Raw genomic sequence first — 12,157 nt, 5'->3', positions numbered from 1 at the left:
CACCTGTTTTGCTTAGGGGCACATGAGCAATAACGCCAGCATTGCCCACTTGGACTTCTTCCTATAGTGAGCAGACAGCTGTGCTGGTGTGTGTGTGTGTGTGTGTGTGTGTGAGAGAGAGAGAGAGAGAGAGAGAGAGAGAGAGAAAGAGAGATGAGAGAGAGAGTGTGTCTCACAGAGAGAGAAAGAGGAAGACTTTCTAATTCAATATTTAATAGTTCTGCCCAGAGTAGCCTTTTCTAGGCTTCATTCTGGGTGTAATGGGAAGAGTGGTGATGTTGCCACTTCCACAAAGATCTGTTTTTCTGTTGTTAAGTACATGTCTGCTGTCCTCTTTCCTTAGAGCTCTGACTGGAACAGGCCTGTGCTCGTCCAGAGCAGCCCTTACATCAGGGCTGAGGGAGCTTTGGCCTTCCAGATGTTGCTGGACTCTCCTCAGCCAGCTAGCAGGGCCTGTCAGGAGGGCCACAGAATCACACACCTCTTGCCTGACATGGGTTTAGTGTCTATGTGGGGTGTGTGTCTGGTGACAGAACTGTCCAGAATGACGTGCACTAGTAACACAACAGTAATGTATAGAAAGTCATGAGTAGAAAGGCACATCTATTTGGTTCATGTCTTTATTTTACTTACACCTTTTTTTTAGAGTTGAGGGTAGAAATCTGCCCTTCATGGCAGTCATTGTTTTGGGCTTTAGATGCTGGAGCATTTTAGATGCTGTGCTTTTCTGTCAATCTTTTTTCTTTTTCTAAGCATGCTGAACATTTTTGTGTGAGCAGTGCAAGTAGTGTCAAACTTTGAATTGGCTACCTGCTATCTCTTAATACTGTCATCTTTCTTTTGTGAGCTTTCCCGTATGCAACAGATATAGAGGCACAGCTTATGCTTTTCTTCTTCCGGCAGCTCACTTTATCCTGGAGATGCTGTTCATAACAGTCACATTTCAGTTCGGTTTTGTGAATGTTGTAGGTTATGAGCTGAATACCTGCTGCTTGTCCTCCTGAATGCAAGGCTGTCAACTCTTTTGGGCATTAACTTGAGAGTACATGAGGTGAAGGGAGGCATCAGAGCCAGAATACCACAACCTAAAAGCCCCTCCAGATGACCCATATACTGAGTATTCATCCGGACTTCTGTGCACTATCCTTACATCAAGATTAGATTATATCTGGTCTTTATTAAGCATTTGTTCTGATTTATTCAATGAGCATTCTTCCCGATTTGCTTACAGGGTGTTTTTACAGCTTCCCATTAGTTATTTATTCATCCCACCCTCTTCAGGCCATTCGATAGGTGTGTGTGTGTGTGTGTGTGTGTGTGTGTGTTGTTCACAATGTTGTTGATGCAACAATAGACCATCCACACATGATTCTGCTTTATATGTTGTTCGGTGATGCTTCCCCATTGTTACTGCAATTATTGTCATCTGGAGACATAGCAAAAGCTGGACAAAAACAGCAACACACAATCCTGGAACATTCCCTGTTTAGGGAAGTTTTTAATGACTGATGTTTTAATGTATTTTTAATCTTTTGTTGGAAGTTACGCAGAGTGGCTGGGGAAACCCAGCCAGATGGGCAGGGTATAAATAATAAATTATTATTATTATTGTAGCATGGAGTTTTAGGATAGGCAGCAACTGGAAATGAAGCAGTATGTCCATCCCAGAACTTCTGTAGGAGCAAACAGTATTGAAAATGGGATCATACATTGCTGCATGTCAGGGCATTTTTGTGACAGTAACTCCCTATACGGAATACCAGCTCCTGTTCTTTTGCTGCCAATGGCAGCTGTTTTATTCTGGCACAGCAATCCTATCAATATATGAATGCCAGCACCTCTTTTTTTTAAAAAAAACCAAAAACCAAAAAAACCACTGAGCACCTAGATCCCATCATGAGCACAAAGCACCATGAATGCACCATGAAAAGAATGTCTGGATGCACCCTCAATGCATTTCCTTGTCATTTTCTGAACCACACAAGTTTATTTTTTAAAAGTGGATTTGTTGTGCTAGGGTGAGAGAGCAGCTTAATCCACTTTTATTGTGCAAACCTGAAGGTCTGGTATGTGACAGAAACATTTCCACAAAAAACATCCTGTCACTGATGGAGTGGAAAGGGGGAAAAGCCAAGTGATTCTTATTTATGTAAAAAAGAAAAGGTTGCATTTGCAGGTGTGTAAGAAAAGGGAAATGCTTGTATGAGAAGGCAGTCAGATATCTAGTTACAATAGTTATGCAAACTGGAAACCCCCTTAACTTTTTTACCATGCTATACATCTGTTTTTCTCTAAAGCAGAGGCGACCTGTGGCCTTCCAGGTGTTGTTGAACTTTCATATGTTCCCCCCAGTATGGCTAATGGTCAAGGAGGATTTGAGCTATGGTCTAGCAACATATGGAGAGCCACTGGTTAGTTACCCTTCCTCTAGGGTCCCTGGACCAACTGCAAAGGAGAAGAGGATCTCTATGCTTTCAATAGTTGTGCAAGAGAGAAAATCCTAGAAATCGCAGCTTGTGAGACAAGTAGCAGACATTGAAATTCCCTCCTCTTCTACATAATTATTTCAGCAAGAGAGATGTCCCTTTTTTCTTATTTAAAACCATGTGCAAGCATGCAGTGTCAGAGAGAGAGATCTGATGTTGGATCCCTCCTCCCTTCTGCCACTACAGCCTCCAGCATCTTGGCTCTACCGACACTGGAGTTCTGACATTAGAAGAGCCAGAAACGGAATGTGTTGGGGCAGTTTTGAGAAGGGACTCGGAATCAGCTTGGTTCTGAAGGGTGCAAAGCTGTCTCAGCCACCAGGGATTCCCTAAACCTAAACGAGGATGACATGTGGTCTACTTAAGGAGCTCCTTTAAACCACTTCCTTGTTTTTCCCTCCCACTGGAAACAGTGGGGGGGGGGGAGATGTTTCTTTTAAAATACCCACAAAATTGATGGAGCATATTTTTCTCTGAATAGATCTTAAGATACTCCTATTCAGATATACCTGGTTACCTTATATGTCACATGGAAACATAGCAACCAGTGAACAGGGTGTCTACAGAAGGCACAAGAACCTTAATGGTTAAATGTGTCGCCTATGGCTTAATGTTTCTGCACGACTGCAGGAACTAAACTAATTTTTCAAGTGTATCTTGTGATGCTTATAACATTTTACCAAATGCAATGCATATTCTGTGGAGTTTGGAACTGACAGGGTCAGAACTCCGTGGTGTCCTGTGTCTGGGAAGAAAAGGAGGGGGAGTAAAAGGAGGAGCCTGTCGCAGAGCAGTGACGCAGCGCGTCTCTCTGTTTCCAGACTCACTTTCACTTCTCGCTGAGCAGCAGCTTGGAACAGAAGCTGCGAGTGTGCTCTTGGAGCACGGATGAGAATGTCGGAAGTTTCGGACGGATTTATTGCCTTGTAAATAAACGCTTTTAGAGATAAGAACTGAACTGTCTCTGGACTTGATTTATCCCTTATCTCACACGGACGGGACCGCTGCAGCTCTGCTCTCCTGCCAGGTCAACTTCCAGCAGAGCGACGCAGGGAAGTGTGACTGGACGCAGGGGTTTGATATATGCAAAGGTTATGGACGTATCGCGTTTCCTGACAAGTGTGAGAAGGGAGAAGGCTGCCAGCGACGTGTTGCTGTAATCTCCTTCCAGGAAAGGGCAGAAGGGAGGTGCCGGAGAGCGGAGCCAAGAGCCAGAAGGAACGGCTGCTTCGGAGGTCCGGCTTGCTGGCAAACTTGTGAGTACGCTGAAGCCCCGGGGGGGGGGAAGAATGGCTGCTGCAGAGGCACAGCAGAGCCAAGAGAGCTACCCCGGTGAGAGACTGAATGGGGCCAACTGGGAGGCCTGGTCAAGAGGAGTAAAGGGGTGGTTTGTGGCCACAGGGCTCTGGAGTCCAGTCCAGAAGGAGCCGGCCCCACCCATGCAAGCTACTGCTCTGCAGAGTGAGAGAGAGCAGAGAGAGCTTTGCCTGCTGAAAGCAAGTGTGGACGCTTTGCTGTTGCCCCACCTGGAGGGCGTGAAAACGGCTGAGGCCGCTTGGCAGGTGCTGAGGAGTCTGTGCGAAGGCTCAGCAGGAGCCAAGGGCCGGGAGGAAGCCGAGGGCCAAGGGAGCAAGCCCCAGGCCGGAGTGGGAGCCAGATCAGAGGGGGCTAGAGGACGCCCAGAGGGAGCACGCCCAGAGGGGGCTGTCCCGGGAAGCTGTTGCAATGCTTCGACACGTCTGTGTGATTGTGCTAGAGAGCAGCTGAGAGCTGTGGAAGAGAGCGCAGGCTGCACCCCAAAAGGCAGTGGGGGGGCAGGCCAGGCAGGCCATTCCAAGAGCTCTGAGAAAGCGAAAGGCTTCGAAAGTTGTTTGTGCTTTGAGGCGACGTCCAACAGCGCTGGGAAGCATCCGCTAGAGGCCCAGGCTGCCAAGGACACTGGCCGGCGTGGAATGTCAACAAAGCAGGTTCCCAGGGCCGGTTCCCAGCATAGACGTGGGAAAGCAGCAGGCCAGGAGAAAAACAAAGACAAGGCGTCTTATCACCTCACAGCTGCGATGGTGTCTCTGAGAAAAGACAAGAGCCTTAGCCGGGAAGAGGCTGTGGCCATGGCAACCGATGGGAATGCTAGCAACGCCATGGCATCTGTGGAAAATAACCAGAGACACTCTTTATCTCTCGTGATCGATTCCGGAGCCACTCATTGTCTTGTCACCTCTTCTGGGCTTTTGAGGAACTGCAAGACAGTTAAAACTGGACGCTATGTTACTTTAGCAGATGGGTCTCAAAGACCATTGACTGAAACTGGTCTTCTTTATTGCTCTTTCATAGATCATTGGGTAGAAGCTTTTGTGGTACCAGAGCTTGCCCACTCTCTTTTAAGTGTGCCAGCCCTTATGGCTGCTGGGTTTGATGTTTTGTTTTCTAACAATGTGTGTTCCTTTTTCAGGAATGGGAAGAAGATCCACAGTGTCCAGAGAAGAGGCACGCTCTTTCTGGTCGAGATGCCCATTGAAGATGGGGCTGGTGGGAAAATGGGGCTGGTGGAAAATGGGGCTAGTGTAGAGTCCATTGAAGATGCCCAAGGGCAGTGTGCAAATGTCCCACCACACCATGATTGTTTACACTTATGGCATCGCAGGTTTGGACACGCAGGGTGGTCATATGTGAAGAAGGCCACAGACAACACCATTGGGTGCAGGTTCAAAGCATGTGACAAATACCTAGATTGTCAAGCCTGTAAGCAATCAAAGGTCATAACATGCTCATATCCCAGGTCTGAGAGGAAAACCAGTAAACCCTTTGAACTTGTCCATGCAGATTTGTCGGGACCCATGCCGACACCTTCGTTAGCTGGATCTAAGTGGGTTCTGGTTCTGGTTGATGATTTTACAAAACATGCGTGGCTATTTGCGCTGCAACAGAAGTCAGAGGCAGCTGCACTGATCAGGGATTGGATCACAGCAGTAGAGCTACGGTTCTCTACCAAAGTAGTTTCCTTTCAGTCCGATAGGGGGGGGGAGTTTACAGGTTCTGCGCTGCAATCGTTCTTCAGGCAGAAGGGTATCAGTCATCGACTGACGGCCCCCCACTCTCCGCAACAGAATGGGGTTGCAGAGAGGAAGTTTCGCACGCTACAGGAGTCAGCGAATGCTATGCTGGCAGACTCGGGTCTGCCACAGCGCTTTTGGGCCGAGAGTTATAGGACAGCTTGCTTCCTGCAGAATAGAGTGTTCAATTCCAGTGTAGGAGACACACCGTACTTTCTGCTTCATGGGAAAAAGCCCAAAGTACATTTTCTGCGCACTTTTGGGTCAACGGCTTGGGTTCTGATTCCAAAGGCCATGCGCAGAAAAGGTGAGCCAAGATCCAGGAAGATGATCTTTGTAGGCTATGAGCCGGGTTCAAAGGCGTGGCGCTTCGCATACCCTACTGGCAACCAGTCCAGGCTGCTTATTAGCGGCAGTGCTGAGTTTTGCGAACAGAGTGGGTGGAAGCGGCTTCACGGAAATCCGGATATTCTGGTAGACTCAGATGAGGAAGAGGAGGGTGAGGCTGAACCTGTTGCTGAGGTGCACAGTCCACAGCCACAGAGTCCAGAGCCGGGATCTCCAAGGGAGAGGCTTCGTGTCTCTCCAAAGGGGAGTCCCAGGACCCCTCCACAGGTCTCTGTCAAGTCTGAGCCAAGGAGTGAACCATCCTCGCCAGCAGGACCGGCTGTTCGCCCTAAACGGCGCAGCAGGTCAGAGGGGGATGATTCTGACATAGAGGATAGGAGGGTTGATCCAGGTGAATCAGGCGCAGTTCCAGAATTCACGCTGAGGAGGTCAGCAAGATCAACCAAAGGGAAACCACCTGAAAGGTATGAAGCCACGAGTGTCTGGGTTGGTGTGGCTAGATGTGAACCTGAATCCTTTGAGGATGTTCAGAAGTTGCCTCGAGAAGAAGCCAGCAAATGGCATGAGGCGATGCAGAAGGAGATGAACTCAATGGAGTCTCTTGGAATGTTCTCACTCACACAGCTGCCGGCTAACCAGCAAGCTGTTGGCTGCAGATGGGTTTACCGTCTTAAACCCACAGAAGCAGGAGAGCCACAGTACAAAGCGAGGTTAGTGGCGCGTGGATTTACACAGAGACGCGGAGTCCACTTCACAGAGGTCTATTCGCCGACCTCAAGGGCGGAGACTTTGAGAATGCTTTTGGCAGTAGCAGCACAGAGAGGTTGGAAGGTGAACCATTTTGATGTAGATGTCGCCTACCTGAACTCAGATCTCCAGGAGGAGTTGTACATGCGTCCTCCTCCAGGGTTCGAAGTCAGTGAGCCAGGCGTTGTGTGGCGATTGCACAAATCCATCTATGGGTTACGCCAATCTGCCAGGAATTGGAATTTGTGCCTACATGAAGCTTTAGAAAAGCTAGGTTTTAAGAGATCTCTTGCAGACAGTTGTCTTTACATTAGAGATTCAGGCTTGCAACAGCAAGTGGCACAGGTGTTTGTTGATGACATCTTGTTGATGGCAAGGACGAGTGAACAGGTGGAGAAGTTTGCTAAGGAGCTTGGTAAGCGGTTCAAGCTGAAGCAACTTGGAGATGTCAAGTCCTATCTAGGCGTAGAAATCGCAAGAGCAAGTGATGGAAGCTTTTTGCTTCGCCAGAAAGGTAAGATTGAGCAGTTGCTTGAGAAGTTCAGGATGTCTGATTGTGCAGGTGCCAGATCACCCATGGAGACTGGGTACGTGAAAGAGTGTCAGCAAGTAGAACGCGTGGTGTTCGAAAACACTGAACTCTTTCAGTCAGCTCTGGGTAGTCTGTTGTATCTGTCACAGTGGAGCAGACCAGACATAGCGTTTGCTGTCAATCTGCTCAGTAGAGAGGCTTCAAGTCCTAGTGTGCAGGCCTGGAATGGTGTTAAGCGGGTGCTACGTTACCTGCAAGATACCAAAGACTTTTGCCTCAAGATGTCAGCTGAGGGTGATGTTAAGCTGACTGCCTGGGTGGATTCGGATTGGGCTAACCTTGAGGACCGCAAGTCAGTGTCAGGCCTAGTGGTGAAGTTTGGGGACTCAGTGATTGGGTGGAGGTCCCGGAAGCAAAGTCTCATAGCGCTTTCATCTACTGAAGCTGAGTTCAGTGCGCTATCAGAGGTTTGCAGAGAACTGGAGTTCTATGTGTGTTTGGTCGAGGAAATCTGTGAAGAGGATTGTCTGCCCGTTGTGGTGCATGAAGACAATCAACCATGCCTTAAATTAGCTGAGACAGGGCAATTCAAGGCGAGGACCAAACATTTGGACATACGTTTCCAGAATGTATGTCAGAGCGTTCATGAGGGGCTAGTTGCTCTGAAATACTGTCCCTCAACAAAGAACCTCGCTGATGGTTTCACAAAACCATTAACCTTCCAGAAGCACGAGGAGTTCTGTGAGGGTCTGTGTATGGGGAAAGCATTGATGGCTACTGTCTCCAGACGCAGGACAAGAGGGGGTGTGGAGTTTGGAACTGACAGGGTCAGAACTCCGTGGTGTCCTGTGTCTGGGAAGAAAAGGAGGGGGAGTAAAAGGAGGAGCCTGTCGCAGAGCAGTGACGCAGCGCGTCTCTCTGTTTCCAGACTCACTTTCACTTCTCGCTGAGCAGCAGCTTGGAACAGAAGCTGCGAGTGTGCTCTTGGAGCACGGATGAGAATGTCGGAAGTTTCGGACGGATTTATTGCCTTGTAAATAAACGCTTTTAGAGATAAGAACTGAACTGTCTCTGGACTTGATTTATCCCTTATCTCACACGGACGGGACCGCTGCAGCTCTGCTCTCCTGCCAGGTCAACTTCCAGCAGAGCGACGCAGGGAAGTGTGACTGGACGCAGGGGTTTTTATACCATTTATACATTTCCACCCCCCCTCTCAACCTGTATCATACTGGCTAACAGCTGTTAGCATGAGATGCAGCTGTTTCTCCACTGAACTGAAACTGACGAAATCCCTCTTGGAATTCTAATTGTAGGGCTAATTCAATGGTGTGTGTAAATTCTACATGTGGTGGATCATGGCAGTGAGTCTTGGGCCTTGCCCAGTGGGGCTTCCCCCTGCCACTCCCTATCAGGCTGCTTATTGTGAATGACCTGTGTGCAAACATTCCTGCACAAATAGGCTTCCTCTGTTTTGTGAACCATCTATTGCTTTTGACTGCAGCAGATGGATTGTGTGAATGAATCCTACCTGTGTACGAATATGAGCATATTTCCCAAGTAGTCTAAATTCTTTTTGTTTGGGAGGACAGTTTCCCCCTGTAAATATGGGATGTACGATATCGGAACCTCTTGTTACTTGTCCCTATACAAAAAAAAAAAAAAAAAAAGACCTAATGCACCAAACAGATGTCTTGTGGATGTCATTTTCAGTTGCCCTAAGTAGGAGCTTGCTGCCTACTCTATGGATTGAATTACTGTATTTTTTGCACCATAACACTCACTTTTTTCCTTCTAGAAAGTAAGGGGAAAGGTCTGTGCGTGTCATGGAGGCAATGTCTATGAGTGGCATGCCTACTGATTTTCCTCCTCTAAAAACTATGTGCGTGTTATGGTCGGGTGCGTGTTATAGAGCGAAATATACGGTATTTTCTGTATGGGATCCCACCACACAAATAGAAAAAAGAGCAACCACCAGGATTGCACAGGTGAAAATCCATCCACTCAGTAGGTCACTACACAAAAGTAGTTCACTGGGTGGGCACATTTGCTCTGTCAAGCAGCCCCCACAAAGGTTGCGCTGTCTGCTCTGACCCTAATTTAATTATTGCAGTTAATAGGTATTGAAGAGTTAAACAGGGCATGAAGCAAAATCATGTAGATGGCGCACACAGCAAAACTGAGATGGCACAACTGAATTATCACCAGATGGAGCCTGGTGACGAGTGCATGCTTTTCTCCATCTTCCAAGATGGACTTTTTCTTTTCTCCTTTTGGAAGACATAAACTGACAGCTGTGGATCTGGGTGAAGACAACAAATGTCTGACGTGAATACTAAGTAGTCTAGGTTCTCTTTCACACACAGTAAGGAAATTGCTATGAATCCTCTTAAGCAAAAGCATTAATAGGGATTTTTCTTTGGCAGTAGTAGCAGTCCTGCAGTAATTAATATACTTAAGCAAACATCTGCATAGCATTCCATGTTTGTACTTCTTCTTTAGAAGAGATGAGTGCCTTTCAGATGTTTGACATCCAGTCTCAAGGGAATGCTCTAGTCCTGTTTAAAAAGGCAATCTATAAGCTTAGTTCCTTTAAATAGCCTTGCATGTTCTAGGGACTATATAGTAAAATGTACCACACTAGGATATTTAAGAGCAACTCATTATCCTGGAGCCACAATCATTTCCTTACCACTTCCACTGATGTCTCTTGATTTCCAGTCATGTTCCACCTGAAGCCAAAGGTTCAACACATACTTGACTCTGCTGTTGAAATAGCGGAATTAGAAAGTGCTGAACTTTGGCTGGCTCCTACTCCTAATGATTGTCATTTGTTGCAATTGCCTTAGATCTGTTGGGGGCATAGGCAGTGCAGGGGCTAGGGAAGGAACATCAGCCACCATACTTGAAATAATTTTCTTGGGAAATATGGATGCTATTGTGACATTTGCCTTTCAAGTTCCACATTAATAAAGTCTTTTCTTTTGGTTCCTGATAGTCTCTCCTGGTGAAAGCAAAAGTCACTATGACAAGAGAAAGGATTTCCTTTTTCTTAAAATGTTCCATAGATGCTAATAGCACAATCTTACAGACATCTACTTAGAAGTAACTCACATTTAGTTCAATGGGACTTGCTCCCCAGCGAGGATTGATGCCTAAAAGCCAAGTTATTTGCGACTGTTGAAACTGTGAAGCGATCAGGAAGGAATTTGTATCTAGGAATGAATTGAGTGCCCATGGAAATGACAGATAGCACTTCGTTCAGCCAAGTCAGTCAAAGGGTAGTCAGGACAGCTGAGCAATCTCTCTTGACAAACTCTTGGCTGGTGAATCTCTCTGTGTTGTAGTGGTGTGTGTGTTGTCTTTTATTTGGGAAGTCTTCTGCATAATTTTCATCAGGTTATCTATCATTATTGTGTTATATGAAAGGGAGTATGGATGTTCCAGTGGCTGTTAAGATACAACCAGTATCAGCACAGAGAACTGTTTAGTTACATAAGGAATCCACACCTGGAAAATGAATTTATTAGTAGTGCATAGAATACTATGCACAGGACCCAACAATATGCTAACAGTTATGATGAGGCTGCTTCTTCTGTTCCCTGCAGCCCCCTCCATCTCCTCCAGTGGCTCACCAAACTCCAAAGCAGATTGCACTGGGGGGGGGGGGCTGCAATGAAGAGAGGAAGCATAGGTCTTGTTTGCACATGTAGAAGTCAGTTGTGCAAGGGGACACTGATCTCACCATAATGCATGTCTCTTTTTTCCAATAATTACTTCATTATTTTTATACCTCCTTTGCAATCTCTTTTCTGTGGTAAATAATCTACCATTCTAGCCTCTAATAATCACATGGAAATGGCCTCTCTGATGAGGCTTGATATATTAAATACACAGTTGATTCATATGACAGTTGATTTATGAAACAAGGAGCCTGTTTTTCATGTTTTCTTGTCATACTGTTACAGATCGATATCCTCAAAGCAGATATGGAAAGTGCAGAGTGGAAAATTTTGGAAAACCTGATCCTAGAGGACGTTGTGGAACACATAGGGCAATTGGTCTTGGAAATCCATGTTCATTGGCCAGGATTTGAGGTTAGCGGCAATGACAGCACTGTGGTTCGGTACTGGTACAGTCTCTTCAAAGAGCTAGAACTGAAAGACTTCAGGCTTTTTCACACATACAAAGACTTATCAAAACCACAGGTGTTCCTAAAAAGGGAAGCCTTCAACGCAAGTAGTTGTTATACACTGAGCTGGGTGAATACAAGATGGAAATAGGGGCTTCGGCCTACGGAACAGAACTGCGACTCATCCCCTTCAGTGGTACTATCAAAGGTGAGTTCAGAGACGCACTGTCAAAAATTACCCAAGTTGCAAATACAGCAGCTGTGGCATATAATAAAAATATATTTTTATTCCCCAACAAAAGAGTGAAGGCATAGCTTCTATATCAGGCTTCCTCAACCTTGGTCCTCCAGATGTTTTGAGACTACAATTGCCATCATCCCTGACCCCTGGTTCTGCTAGCTAGGGATCATGGGAGTTGTACGCCAAAAACATCTGGAGGGCCAAGGTTGAGGAAGCCTGTTCTATAAATTCAAGCTTCAACTCTTCTAAGATAAAGTATTTTGTTAACTTTATCTATGCACTTGGCTGCTGCCCAGCCCAAGCCTGTTGAGATGTTTTCATCATCATACTGATTAAAAACTCTGTTTCTTCATGGCTGAATAGCACCCCCCCCCCAAAAGCTGTCTTAAAATACTAAGCTTTCTTCTGTGGGGCGGGGGCTAAGGTTATCAGAATGGTGGTTTACAACATATGCTGTTATTAACTGCCCGTCATCATGTGTGAAATGTGTCTGTTTTGGTCCATGACCACATTTTTAGTTGTGTAAATTCACACAGCAACAGCCAAGGTTTTCAAAAGGCAATTCAGATTGGGGCTTCTGAGGGAATTAAGCCCCCTGCAGTTGGCCTGTCTGAATCCTCC

General features: G+C 46.4%; 1 protein-coding gene across 2 annotated transcripts in view; it reads left to right on the top strand.

Annotated features, from left to right (window-relative positions):
* The window catches only part of METTL24 (methyltransferase like 24), an 81,029-nt gene extending 69,157 nt beyond the window's left edge, over positions 1 to 11,872 (top strand). For both annotated transcript variants that reach the window (XM_053381666.1, XM_053381667.1), the window contains one exon: positions 11,132 to 11,872. In XM_053381666.1, coding sequence (XP_053237641.1) covers positions 11,132 to 11,446 — 315 coding nt within the window. In that variant the 3' untranslated portion in view covers positions 11,447 to 11,872. The remainder of the gene's footprint in view (positions 1 to 11,131) is intronic.
* Positions 11,873 to 12,157: the final 285 nt, after the last annotated feature.

Source organism: Podarcis raffonei, chromosome 3 (genome assembly GCF_027172205.1).
Source record: "Podarcis raffonei isolate rPodRaf1 chromosome 3, rPodRaf1.pri, whole genome shotgun sequence".
NCBI classification, from domain to species: Eukaryota; Metazoa; Chordata; class Lepidosauria; order Squamata; family Lacertidae; genus Podarcis; species Podarcis raffonei.
This window is presented reverse-complemented; position numbering and strand designations above follow the sequence as displayed.